Raw genomic sequence first — 13,792 nt, 5'->3', positions numbered from 1 at the left:
AAAATTTTGTATTTAATTTTTCGTATTATAAGAATTGTTATACAAATCTTGTTCTATATGTAGTATGACTTGTTGTCACAATTCAATGCGGCATGACACTCCAAAGTATAGCTTTTGCAATTGTATTTATTTGTGTTGAGTTATAAATAAAGAGACTTAGATCGAAGAAATAGCAGCACAGCGACGAAAATTAAAATATGGCTACCAAACCAGGCGTCCTTACAGAATGGCCATGGACTTGGCTTGGAGACTTCAAGGTAAACCTTTGTTTTTTCTTTTCTTTTCTTTTCTTTTCTTTTTTAGTATAATATATAAATTTTTGATTTAGGATTTTAATTATAATTGATTTTTTTTTGGTGCTGCAGTACTTGGTATTGGCTCCATGGGCAGTACACGAAACATACTCATTCATGGTGAAGGACAAAAACGAGAGGGATTTGTCCCATTTTCTGATATTCCCATACTTGTTGTTGAGAATGCTTCACAACCAAATTTGGATCACACTCTCTCGCTACAGAACTGCCAAAGGGAATAACAGAATTGTCGATAAGACCATTGAATTCGAGCAAGTTGACAGAGAAAGAAACTGGTAATTAATCTCTCTAATTTTCTACAAAACTTTGAACTACCTTTCCGCCGGGGGTAGTGTTGGATTTGCTGTTGATTGGATCAATGGTGGACCAAAAGTATGGCAAGGGTGGACCAAATTTTTCTAATTTTTTCATTCAACACGCGCGGTTGGGAGGAGTTGTGTTCTTGTCAAGGTTTAAGCCCTGGAGGCTCGACCCTCCCACATCATGAGGGAGATTATATATATGCCGCTGCACCACATGGGTGGTGGCAATTACTTTTTTATATATAAATAATATATTCTCCTTAGATTTCCAATATGGCTCTCAATTTTTTGGGAGGCCAATGAGGAAAACCATAGAATCTATCATTTTTTATTTTTTTTTGAATATTTTAATAGCTGGATGTAATGATCGATTAAGAGGTTTGAAAACTGTGTTTTTAGGGATGACCAAATCATATTCAATGGGCTTTTGGTATATGTTGGGTCCATGTACGTGGAACAAGGTCAACATTTGCCGTGGTGGAGAACAAATGGTGTGATCATCACTATTTTGCTGCACACGGGCCCGGTGGAGTTCATTTACTATTGGCTGCACAGGGCGCTGCACCACCACTTCCTCTACACTCGCTACCATTCCCACCACCACTCCTCCATCGTCACCGAGCCCATCACATGTAAGAATTCTATGTCAAAACTCGTTTTCATCAGTCTGCATGCATGTGGGTGAAAACTTTTACTGAATACTAATATATTTGGTTGCAGCTGTGATTCACCCATTCGCGGAGCATGTGGCATACTTTGCACTATTTGCGATACCGGTTCTTGTGACTGTGCTCTCTGGGACTGCTTCCATCCTATCGTTTGCTGGTTATATTACTTACATTGATTTCATGAACAACATGGGACACTGCAACTTCGAGCTCATTCCAAAGTCCCTCTTCTCTACGTTTCCTATCCTCAAGTATTTCATCTACACACCTTCGTAAGTATTTTCTTTTAACTCTTCCACCTATAGCTCATATGTTATTATGAACTTTTTTTAATATTTGATTTTGAATATCTTTATGCTATATTAATTAAGTGTTTTAATATAAAAATCAAAGTGACTACAATCAAAATTAATAAAGCTCCATTTTTTTTTAAAAAAAAAAACAACTATACAAGCACGCGACACGTGCACAAACTAATAATTAAGACGAGTGACTAATATTATAATGTAAGATTCATGTATCATGCATACACGTTTTAGCATATTTCTTTTCCTTAAAAGAAGATTTTATTTTAAATTTTTTCGCAAAAATTCAATTCTTTCAAAAGTTTATTCATTATATTCTCATTTAATGAACTCTTGGCCTCATGTGCTGCGAGCGTACGCCAATGTTTTTTAGTCACAACGTTGTAGGGCAGAGAACATAATCTCGCGATATATATATTTGTTCAATACAGAGTATGATGGATTGGTTGAAGAAAATCAATTCCCATTAAATGTGCGTCGCATCAAATTCACTCAGGAGCTTTATTTTGCCATTTTACAACTGAAGTCTCGAGAAATTGAAGTTATTGATTTATATAAATGCAACTAAGTTGAATTATGAACTTATAAATAATGTGTATAAGATTGCTTCTTCTTTTTAATTATCCAAAAATACATCAAGTGAATTAACTTACAAGTCTGTATTTAAATATGAATATATATATATATACACTTTCAGATAAGGATTAAAGAACAAGAACCATAAATTTTTTTACTACATTTGAATTCGTTTGTATGAAAATTGTTGTTTTATGTAATTAGTTTCCTTTATTATTTTTTAAAATCAACTATTATATATATAATAGTAATTTTTTTTTATTAAGAGGTCATCTTCAACCTCCCTAGCTAATGCAAAATAACCTTAGCTACGACCCTTAGGCCCTTGAGACACCTACACGTCTTTGGAAATATATAAAACGCTCGCTATTTTTTTTATTACATAGATGAAGGGTTTTTTTGGCTATCAAGTTTACTGTACCCAAAGTGAGATGAAGTTTACTGTTTTAATATCGAGAATACGCTCAATATGTACATGACCTTTGTGTATTATAGGACTAAAACGAACTTACTTATTTCTTGACACAGGTATCATTCCCTTCATCACACACAGTTTCGAACCAATTACTGCCTTTTCATGCCATTATACGACTATATCTATGGTACGATGGACAAATCTTCAGACACGTTGTATGAAACTTCACTTCAACGAAAGGAAGACACCCCCGATGTGGTGTACTTGACGCATCTAACTACACCCGAGTCCATATATTATCTTCGCCTCGGTTTCGCATATTTGGCCTCTGAACCTTATAAGTCGAAGTGGTACTTAAGGTTGATGTGGCCCGTCACGCTTTGGTCTATGATGATCGCCAGGATTTATGGACGTTCGTTTATTGTTGAGAGGAACATCTTCAATGACCTAAAATTGCAGACGTGGGCGATTCCGAAATATACTGTTCAAGTAAACGTTGCTTCCATATCTCTATACATGTTACATATTTTAAGTTCTTATACACCATTTTAATCAAAATGCAAAGAGACTGGCCATTTTCATGCCGTAGCTGCAGGGGCTACACTATGGGATCTACTGGCTAGCTAGACTCTTAACAATATAATTCTTAGTATGTATAATTACTTCACATGCGTTTGGACATGCATATTAACTTTGCGCAATGAATTGTGGAAATACTTAGAGACGTACATTACACAATCTTACAATTGTTTCAAGCTTCTGCACCGGAGATATGCATTCATTCTTCCCTGGTAGACATATGTTTAGAATGTCCATGGCGAACGATAGACTCTGCTTTATAATATTACGTTGAGCCCACAAGGTAAGGAGGCTAATTTAACATTAAGTATGAATACTTCGTAACTTCAGTTTTCCACAAACCGATATATATGGCCTATGGGATGGTAGAACGCACGCACAAAAGGTTTACTAATAACATTTTTCTGGGGTTTTGTCCCACCAAATTTTTAATATTTCATTCAACCTTCTAAATGAGATTAATATATTGTCGGTTACGTGACTGCTTGTAGTATTACATGAAATGGCAAAGGGAGTCGATCAATAAGATGATTCAGGATGCAATAACTGAAGCTGAGGAGAAGGGCATCAAGGTGTTGAGCCTGGGCCTATTGAATCAGGCAAGAATCAAATCTACAACATTTACATTCTCCAAAAGAAAAAAAACAAGACCTTGTAACATATTTGTATCTTTCAAACTTTCATGTACGTGCGCAGGAAGAAGGGCTTAATGGAAGTGGTGAGCTTTTCGTGAGAAAGCACCCTGGTTTGAAGGTGAAGCTCGTAGATGGGAGTAGTTTAGCTGTCGCTGTGGTGTTGAACAGCATCCCAAAAGGTACAACACAGGTGGTCCTGAGGGGAGACTTATCGAAGGTTGCTTATGCTATTGCTCTTGATTTGTGCCAACATGGTATCCAGGTATGTTAACAAATATATAGGGATTTTAAAGCCTTTGGGGTATGAAAAGCTATGACGTGATCAGATTGAAATGCTCTTTTATCCTATGAAATATATGGAAAAAATATCCTTGAAAAAGCTGAATGATTCGGCATTGATTATGTCATAATTATTGAATAAAGATAAAAATCTATGCATAATTTTTTGTTACAGACATGAAAAAATGATAGAACTATGATGTTCCCATTTCATTTGGTATTAAAAATCCCTGATCTGTTAGGAACATAATAGGTATTTACACTGCGTGAAGATGATTATCAAAGTCTAAAAGCAAGGCTGAGCAATGAAGCTGCAAAAAATTTAGTTCTCTCCAAAACCAATGGTCCGAAGGTTATATTTACTTCTCTCTGATTTTATTTTTGCCTCCTGTATTATGGAGATCTAAATGAGTAAAGAATTGGTGATTATTTGAGCAGATATGGCTTGTCGGAGATGGACTAAACGAAGAGGAGCAGCTTAAGGCCCCGAAAGGAACAACTTTCATTCCCTTTTCGCAGTTTCCTCCTAAGAAGCTGCGCAGGGACTGCTTCTACACCTATACACCAGCAATGTTGGCTCCCAAGAATCTTGAAAACCTCGACTCTTGTGAGGTTAGAGATGAAAAGTCTCCCAGTTTCATCTTGTTTCTTGACATATAAAACCTAGTTTACCATACTCGATCATACAAAGTCGTAATACTCCTGTCATTTGTCGCGAAGGATCGTTCAAAATGGTTTTATAAAACTACGTATGAGATTTCTCTAGCAATTTAATTTGGTTAATCCGTTTCATAGAGAAATGAATAAAAAGTGATTAATGAACTTCATTGTATAAGTATAGTCTCCCTTCTGCGGTCCTATGGGTCTAATGTTATTTTCCAGGAAAAAAATATCAATCAATTTTCACTTGAAATCTTTTGATCATTTGTTTAAATGTCAGAACTGGTTGCCAAGAAGAGTGATGAGTGCATGGCGAATAGCCGGAATCCTCCATGCCATGAAAGAATGGAACGTGAATGAATATGGAAACACGATGTTCGATACCGAGAAGATCTGGCAAGCCAGTCTCGAGCACGGGTTTCGTCCCCTTTCTTATTAATCGAAGCCAGGAGAATGAAGTCGAAACATCTGCTATTTATAATTGCTTGTGTTTAATGCAACAATTTATGCGGGTATGTTGGTTTTTTGTGTGTGTCGTCCTATATTTTAGATGCAAACGTATCTGGCGTGATTTCATGAGTGTGATGATTATTTTGATTTCCCACAGATGTTTATGGTTTGTATTTCTTTTCGATTATGGGATGAAATTGAAGATGGAATAACGTCAAAATCCATGCAATAATACGCATCTCAACATTGACAAGCCTCTCAGGTCCTAAATTATGTGATAGATTTTTGGAAGAACAAAGAAGTCATATAGAATGTCAGATACAATGACAAATACCAGTAAAAATTCATCACACTATAATTATTTGGTTCAAATAATCATCGATATTATTGTCATATCAAAACAAAATCGAAAAGTAAGCCTGTATAAACAAACTAACGGAGAACATCAACTTTCAGAGAGTATTGCGAAAACCCGACCACCTGCAGAAGAAAATCCATAGCTCATGGGTAATTTATGTCTAACGATGCGAGGATGGCATAATAGCCAAGCAGGTGAGAATTTCCAATGATGTATCACTTAAACATATTGCAACACAAGCTAACTCCAGTTAGTTAAAACAACTCCTTCCATTGCACAAAACATACAGCCCACCGGGTGAATATCAAAGAAAAAATTCAAACTACTAAATATTCTTCTATGGATGTGAAGAAAAGAAATCAGGAAATAAAACGAAATAACATCAAAGCAATTTTTGGTGATATACCCGGACTGAATCTGCAGAAAATATCATGGCTGAAGTTGCAACTCTATGCAGCAACCTGTCACAATTTAGGAAAGAAATCTATTAACAGCATAAAGTGTTCCTCTCACAAATGATGCATGTCGTATCACAGCTAAATATTCTGTTCAATACACTGAGTGACGAAATACGGAGTAGCCTAACTACCTGATGCAAACATAGTTAAATTCCCAGGAACATCCTGGATAATCTTCGTAAAGAGATAACGAAATCCGCTTTCATATTAAAGTGTTGGCATTTTTACCATTTCATTTTCCATTTGTTCAAGTCTTAATACAAAGCATTTGCCACCTGAATGGGCCGTGTTTTTTTTGGTAATCTCTTACCTAACAGTCTTACACTGTGATTGCAAGGTTCGTAGGAAGATGGCATAAATAAATTTAGTACATAAATAATTGATGATTATCAATTCATTCCAATTACATACAAATATCAAAGCTTAAGAGCGTTTCTCTTTGCTTCATTAAAGATAAATGTGCCATTTTATCATACATCTCATCCAACAGCATTTTGGTAACCAATTTACAAATTTCCTTCTCCATGAATTAAATTGAAGGCAGTTCTTTAAAGCATGATGCTGCTTTACCTTGTCGCCTAATGTGGTGAAAACTGACTTCACGTCCTCAAAAACTTCTTCAATTGGTTTTGTAGCATCAATCTATATTAAAAGAAGCATAAGTTAAAAACAACCAAAATCTTCATCCTTAGGAGATAATGGTTGGAAGACTCAGTGTGGGAAGAGCAGGGGAAGTAGAACATCGTCAAATGGCGAAAGGTATATAAGTTTATAAAATACAAGTTTTGCCCTTCCCAAAAACCAATAAATCCTTCTGCTTCACACAGCAATTACATTCCTTGGTACTCACTACTCCCATATGTTAGAGAGCAGGGTGGAAAAGAATACTGTGTTCTGAACTTTCCTGTGCACATATGATTGAGGGTAGTATGAAAGGAAACTTTACCTTTCTGACTTTCCCCTTTGCATTGTAATACTCGATCACAGGTAGACTAGATTCCAAAAAGACCTTAAACCTCTTCCTTATTGTCTCAATGTTATCATCTACTCTACCCTTCAACCAAGGAAAGAACAAAACAACAGGCAATTTCAAACAACTGGATGAAGATTCAAGAGAAGTGTAAAAATTTGCCAACAAAATCAATGAAAGATATGTCAAACCTGGTTCCTGTTCAACAGGCGCCTCTCCATCTCCTCTTCCGAGCAATCAAAGAAAAGCACAAATTCTGGTTCAATTCCTGTCTGGAGTACAAAGCCGGAGAGGATCAGATGAAAGTGAGGGAAAAATTAGTGATAACTAACGTTAGTCTTCGGAACCTTCAATGAAATGAACCTACTCGAGCATTTGAAACGTGATTTTATGATAAAAGAAACTTTCACAGATTGCCTTGAGGGATTTGAAGAGGTATAAAAGAAGACTTACTACAGACTCAAATGCTGCACGATTCTCCTCATTGCGAGGGAAGCCATCAATAAGAAACTTGTCATTTCCATTTTCCTGTATTGCTCTTTGGAGAAGCTTAATCGTCACCACTGAAGGTACAATTTTCCCCTCCTTGATCATGTTATCAATCATAGTGCTACATATCATGAGACAAACAGTTGGTGAACAATTTTAAATGGTATCTGACTGCAACAATTTTTTTCAAAGCAACATAAAGGAATTATAGTCTATCCAGACTGAGCAGTTTAAAAATTACAGCATTACTTTGTAGATAGAGTTCCTTTGACACAGACCTATATCTTTAAAATAAAGCAACCTCATCGATCCCAATATTATTATCACATTCACTAGGCATGCAATTCAGAGATTCCGTAAACCAGTTTTAGCAAATAAGAACTAATCAGTGCTTGGCAATGTAAAACAAGGTTGTCTTAAATACAAAACCTTTCTAGTACCAAACAAAGAAAGAGGGCCTAGGGTCAAGAATGAAATTACGACACATTAGAAAGTAAATTCAAAACCTTATTTGTTCAGAAGAAAATTCAAAAAATCCAACTAAACTATTTATTTGACTAAATTCACTACTGATTCTAGAGTTTCGGGGCTACAATGAATACATACCCATTTTCAGAACCAGATTTTATCTCAGCTCTGAGAAGATCACCAGCACTAAGATGGGTAAATCCAAAATTTTCGACGATATTTGCACATTGGGTTCCCTTCCCACTGCCAGGGCCACCTACTCGAGTTAGAACAGAGAAACAACCCATAGGTCAGAAAAGCATCAGAATTTGAAGCTCGAGAGAAAAAAAAAGGTCATTAATTACACAAAAGAAGATGCAGATTATTTGAGAAAAACAATCTTCACCATGAAATTTGTTTCGATTATTCTTGCTTTCGTTTTTAGTTGAGTTGCAAAATTACCAAAGAGAGGAAGAACAAAAGATTATTTTCCACTGATTATCTTAAAGAACCTAAAGAGCATAAAAACTGTAAGAATACAGGAGTATATAATCAAAACAAAAACACTCACCGAGGACAAAAATAACTGTTACGCTCTTGTTTGTTCCACTTCCAATTGCTTCCTGCACCAAATTTTATTTATATATAAGGACTGTCCACAGAACTTTGCACTTTTTACTTTATTCTATCTGGAGATGAACAAGAAGTAAGTTATCATGCCCCATGGTTGAAGTCAGAATTTTGCGTATATGTGAATGCCTAATCTAATAGAAGTATATATACTTGCATATATATGCGTGTGAAGAACTAATATGCACAAAGATAGAGGATAGAAAATTTTATCTGAATTTTCACTCAGGAAAAATAGAAAGTTATCATGCCCCATGGTTGAAGTCAGGATTGCCTTTCTCAACAAAATCTTCACAAGCTATCTTATACACAGTAAATTAAAAGAAAAATTACAAGGAACTGCACCTTTAATTTCTAATTCTTGACTGGGGTAAAATTATAGACACAACTCGCAACAATATTTAAAGAAAATCTCGATGCAAAGCAAAAGTAAATACCTCTTTTGCAGCATCAAGAACAGTACCCATGATTGTCTACAAAGCGATTGTAACAAATTGTCTGCAAGCACAAGATACAGGCCGTGCAGTTAGGATTTTATTCGTATAAACTATTATCCTACAATACAAACAAATGATAAAAAAATCACATGGCAAAGAGACCAGAAGTACCAATCTTAAGAAGATTAATCAGATCAATTCGGATCCAAGTAGCAATCAATCCTCAGATATAGTGAAAATTGTAACAATAAACATTCAAATACTCATCTTCACTCTCAGAGAAAAGATCAATGAGCAGATAAAAGATAGCGCCTGAATGCTACGTTGGAACACATTCAAATACTTATCTTGCAAGTCTGAAATCTTCACCATGCAACGTCTCTAATCAATAAACGTTAAACTACTGAAAGTCGAAGACTTACGATACTGCGTATAAGCATATATGAACACATAAAATAGATGTCTTTTCACTTTGGTGTGGTCTATTGACCACGACACATTGTATCCATTCAAGATGAATTCACCGATAGAAGCTTCATATCTGAAAAATGACCACGATTCGGCCATTACAAGTGAATCTTAAAAGGGACTTCACAAAATTGAGAAATTGTTCAGATCTACTTAACCAACTTATGAAATTATTTCAGCACTGAAAGCATAGACAGCACAAAATCTAACATAAAGAGAAGCTTGAAATTCCAACAAATGAACCATTAATCTCGATAAAATCATCAGATCCCAGAAATCCATCCCATTTTCACAAACGAGACACCCATCTTGGAATGAAAATTCGAATTCCTCAAGTAGATTTGATTCGAAAATCCAGCTTAACAACTATCCCAAGCAAATGACAAGAAAAAACCCAGAAAAAATTTCAGTCCCCGGTCATCCAACTATTGACCGAAATAATCATCAGATCATGCACACAAGGCGACGCATCTAAAGATAGAAAACCCGATAGATTCAATAAATCAGAAGCGGGAAATCCTCGCAGAACGTTGTGGTCACAGAAGCTAAAACAGAGATCGTGAAATCAAGAATTTCCCAGATCAAGAAATGAGAAACCTGCAGAAATCAAGATCTGGTTCTCACCTTATTGTCGTGTTTGCAAGAGGGAGTGAAAAATGCGAAGATCGAATGACGGTAATTTAAGGGGAAAAAACGCGAGAATGCGTATTTGAGGAGGGAAGAACAAAATTCTGTAGGCATATCCTTAAATTACACTCTTTTGTTTTGCGTGGATGCTTAGCGTGGGATCAACGGTTACAAAGTCGTTTAAATAATTGTACGTGTTTGTTTAGATAATTATAGAATAACGTTATATTGTATATTTTCATTAAAATTTCCAAATTTTGTGTCATATATCGGCAATTAATGCTCTCTTTTATTTTCTTGTCGACGAAATTTCAAACGACAAACCAATCATGCAAAATGATGAATAAATTAGCACAAATAAAGCTTGGACCTGTTGAGTGTTATCAATAATGTTGTTACGATGAATTCCTATCGATAAAATAGGTGAATGTTTAACTAAAATTAAAGAGTTTGATTCTCTTTGTCAATATTTTTTCGGATGATTGTCATATATGAATTGTTCAGTAAGATTTATCTGACTAACTTTGTTTACTATCAATCGGGTTAGAAATTTAGCTCGTGTATATTAAAAGATTCTTATGTCATAAAAAATAATGTTGTTTTAAGTTTTTGTACATAGTAAAGTTTATAGCGATAACATTCAACTCATATGTTAAATATTTTAAATATAATATTATCACGAGTAAAATACGAAAGGAATTAATTCCGCTAAAATTTATATAAACAACATATGAAATAAATTTTTAACTAAAAAAATCATTCCATCAAATAGTCATAATAAAAAAACCCATTCAATAGAAGATTATTCTTCTCTTCTAAAAATGCCGTCAGCTTCGTCCATACATTTGAAAAATTATTACTATTATTTTTTATTGAAATCATCTTGATTTGATTGATAATTTGATATTGTTAAATTAACTATTATAGGAATAAGATTCGGGTTCCTTAATTTGCACATTTGTTGCTTCTAGAATGGAATCGTATACCATATACATGGAAAGAAGTTGCCCTTGGGTGAAATTTTTTCATGCAGATTTATGTGAGACGGTTCATACTTACAATAAAAAATAATACAGTCGGATTGAAGACATGACTTACAATTGATTCATAAACAGTTTTATAAGAATTTTTAATAAAATTTTGTGAATACGATCGACTTAAATTATACCATAAAAGTCAAAGTATAATAATAAAAACTATTGAAATTACAGGAAAAACCATTTAATGCTCGTAATCAATCACATGTGATGTATCCCCCGTTTACTCCAATACACATGGGGGCCTATAATTGTTAATTTTAAATTCATTTACTTGCAATTTGAATTTCACCACCTTTTACTTATGCAAGCTGCAAGCGTTTATCGTCTTCTTCACAACATTAATGCAACCCAGTCTCAATGGGGCCAGTCCCATTTTTGGCCCAGATGTTTTGGTAACAGGCCTGCCCCACTGGTTTTGGGCCGCTACGTGTCCGAGGATTACGAATTTCTTAAAAAAAATCCCTTAAATGAAAATTAAATAAGTTTCATATTAAAATTTAAGGATAATTATATCAATCACCTCTGAGATTTTTAGTAACTTAAAGTAAAAGCATAATTAAATGTTGCATTTATCCTCTTGAGATTTGTGAAAATAGCTATTTTACACTAATATTTATCTTACATTTTCAAGAGTTAAATATAAGATTAATACAAACTTTAGGGGTGTAAGTAAAATAAAATTAGACATCTTACGACAGGAACGTTCGTGGGCACCAACCTGAAAAGGGGTCACGTGCTTACCACATGGCGGGTACGATATTAATAATGTCTCCCATTCTGAACATACCTATCGTCTTTATTGTCATTGTTTTTTAGCGTGTGGAAGGATTTTTATGATTAGATTTTGAACTCGAAATCACATTCTATATTTGAGATTTTTGTGTCAGATAAACTAAAAATTATCGACCTTTTAATTCATATAAGACCAACTCATACCACATGTCATGAATGGTCGCTCGTGGTTTGGGCTGAGGTCCAATATATACATGATGGGAGATATTGTAGGATCTTAGCAAAAAATGCACACTCGTTGTATGTATTACTATAATTTTAATTGATCAGATAATAGTAAACAGTTAGCATGAGATTATTTTCAATCTAGAATAGTTGTTTGATTTAAAAGAAAATTTTGTTTAGATTTTTTTTATGTAAAATATGGAGTGACTCGAGCAAGTTTTTAATAGGATAAGAAAGGTAATTATGAAAATAAATATTTTGATGTCATCTAAGATAGTTATTCTAAGAGTCTCACACTTAATAATGTAGTATAGAAGTTTAGATGCAAGATGATTTTTTTTAACCATTTCCTCAAATGGTATTTCAAATACCTTCCGAAGTCAACAATAAAAGATTTTGGCACGATCAATATTTGTTGTTAGGCTTTCATGTAAGAAATTAACGTAAAATTAAGTTGTGTAGTATACTTAACAATTAACATGAATCGATAATGTTTGGCCAGTGGTCGCTTAGTCTAACTGGAACATATGCTTTACTAATTATAATGTTTGTAAAAAATCGGTAGCTTGTAGTTCATCTAGCACCAAGATACCAAATTTGGGCCGCGACCTCTGATTCTAGATCGAATATAAGCAAAGAAAATTTACAAACTCAATCACAGATTATTATTATTATTATTATTATTATTATTATTATTATTATTATTATTATTATTATTATTATTATTATTATTATTATTATCATGATTATATATATCATTGTTTGTTTAAAAGAGTGATATAGCATTAAGCACCGCTGAATCTTTTATGTATATAGCTACAAAACTGAAAGAAGATTGAATGTTTGAGTTTAAATGATTTGGAATGATTGTACGGTACACATTATTGCCCTAATTTATAATTTCAGGCTACTTAATATTTTGTTTATTTTTCCTTATTAAATTTCCATTAAAATTCAATTAAAAAAATTTAACACACTGTTGGACAAGAAATTATATATTCTTCAGGAAAAAAAGTTATGCAAAAAGTGGCGAACGATTTTTTTAATGCTTAAGGTTGATTATTGCTTGTATTTATTCTTGAAATATTAATCTACAATGGTCTATTTTCGAAATAGGAAAAAAAAAATGCGACCTAAATTTTCTGTGCCCCAAAATGTAGTAATTTTCTATTTTCGAAATAGGAAAAAAAATTTAAAGATCCTTTAGAAAAATATTTTCTGACATGTACCATTTTGACTAAGATTTGTACATATTATACAATTTTTCTAATGTATAATTTATATTTTTGTGAGCGCCTCTCAAAAATTAAATTTTAGGTTTTCTAGCGATCGAGCCTGTGTAGCTAATTGTAGACAAAATAATGGAACGAGAACCAACTCGAGGAATAATAATAAATTATTATTTGCATAATTATCATTTTTTTAATGAACCACACAAATTTACTAAATTATTTTAAATTTATTTCAGACGTATTCATTGTTATGCATTCCATTAAATGGGAATCACAAATTATTTTTTACAAGTTGATTACATTAATAAAAATATATTTATCAAAAAATAAAACAAAACATAAATTATATTTTCAAATTCGATATAATAAAATTATTTCCCCAAAGGACGAGAAATTAACAAAGTTTTCCGTATAAAAAATAGATCTCCACAGATGGAATTTTCAGTATCAATTAATTTGCTCTATATATTAATTCCCTCCATGCATGAGCATGACA

General features: G+C 33.6%; 2 protein-coding genes across 4 annotated transcripts; one reads left to right on the top strand and one right to left on the bottom strand.

Moving 5' to 3' along the window:
* Nucleotides 1–78: 78 nt before the first annotated feature.
* On the top strand, nt 79–5,339 carry LOC140826681 (very-long-chain aldehyde decarbonylase CER1-like). The gene is made up of 10 exons (XM_073189186.1): nt 79–257; nt 366–589; nt 1,016–1,248; nt 1,337–1,556; nt 2,694–3,069; nt 3,651–3,758; nt 3,856–4,056; nt 4,327–4,425; nt 4,512–4,685; nt 5,014–5,339. The coding sequence occupies exons 1-10, from the start codon at nt 198–200 to the stop codon at nt 5,170–5,172; spliced, it is 1,854 nt and encodes a 617-aa protein (XP_073045287.1). The 5' UTR covers nt 79–197; the 3' UTR covers nt 5,173–5,339.
* A 107-nt stretch (nt 5,340–5,446) lies between these two features.
* LOC140826682 (UMP-CMP kinase 3-like) lies at nt 5,447–10,228 on the bottom strand. Of its 3 annotated transcripts, XM_073189188.1 has the most exons (10): nt 10,065–10,228; nt 8,973–9,033; nt 8,477–8,528; nt 8,065–8,182; nt 7,423–7,579; nt 7,161–7,241; nt 6,946–7,053; nt 6,570–6,641; nt 5,948–6,002; nt 5,447–5,663 (listed from the first exon to the last, which is right to left on the bottom strand). In XM_073189188.1, the coding sequence occupies exons 2-9, from the start codon at nt 9,000–9,002 to the stop codon at nt 5,991–5,993; spliced, it is 630 nt and encodes a 209-aa protein (XP_073045289.1). In that variant the 5' UTR covers nt 9,003–9,033; nt 10,065–10,228; the 3' UTR covers nt 5,447–5,663; nt 5,948–5,990. The 3 variants fall into 3 exon arrangements, with proteins under 3 accessions (XP_073045289.1, XP_073045288.1, XP_073045290.1); XM_073189187.1 differs by lacking the exon at nt 5,447–5,663 and having other exon boundaries at nt 5,739–6,002; nt 10,065–10,227; XM_073189189.1 differs by lacking the exon at nt 5,447–5,663 and having other exon boundaries at nt 5,739–6,002; nt 10,038–10,217.
* Between the last annotated feature and the right edge of the window lie 3,564 nt (nt 10,229–13,792).

Source organism: Primulina eburnea, chromosome 3 (assembly GCF_022965805.1).
Source record: "Primulina eburnea isolate SZY01 chromosome 3, ASM2296580v1, whole genome shotgun sequence".
Lineage (NCBI taxonomy): Eukaryota > Viridiplantae > Streptophyta > Magnoliopsida > Lamiales > Gesneriaceae > Primulina > Primulina eburnea.
Note: the sequence above shows the minus strand (reverse complement) of the source record. Positions and strands in the feature narration are given on the sequence as shown.

Coding starts and splice junctions, on each gene's coding strand:
- LOC140826682 (XM_073189188.1), bottom strand. CDS start 9,002: ATGGGTACTGTTCTTGATGCTGCAAAAGAG. Junction 7,242..7,422: donor GTGCAGCATTTGAGTCTGTA/GTAAGTCTTCTT, acceptor TTTGTACTCCAG/ACAGGAATTGAACCAGAATT. Junction 6,642..6,945: donor CAAAGGGGAAAGTCAGAAAG/GTAAAGTTTCCT, acceptor CTTTTAATATAG/ATTGATGCTACAAAACCAAT.
- LOC140826681 (XM_073189186.1), top strand. CDS start 198: ATGGCTACCAAACCAGGCGTCCTTACAGAATGGCCATGGACTTGGCTT. Junction 4,057..4,326: donor TGTGCCAACATGGTATCCAG/GTATGTTAACAA, acceptor GGAACATAATAG/GTATTTACACTGCGTGAAGA. Junction 4,686..5,013: donor AAAACCTCGACTCTTGTGAG/GTTAGAGATGAA, acceptor TTTAAATGTCAG/AACTGGTTGCCAAGAAGAGT.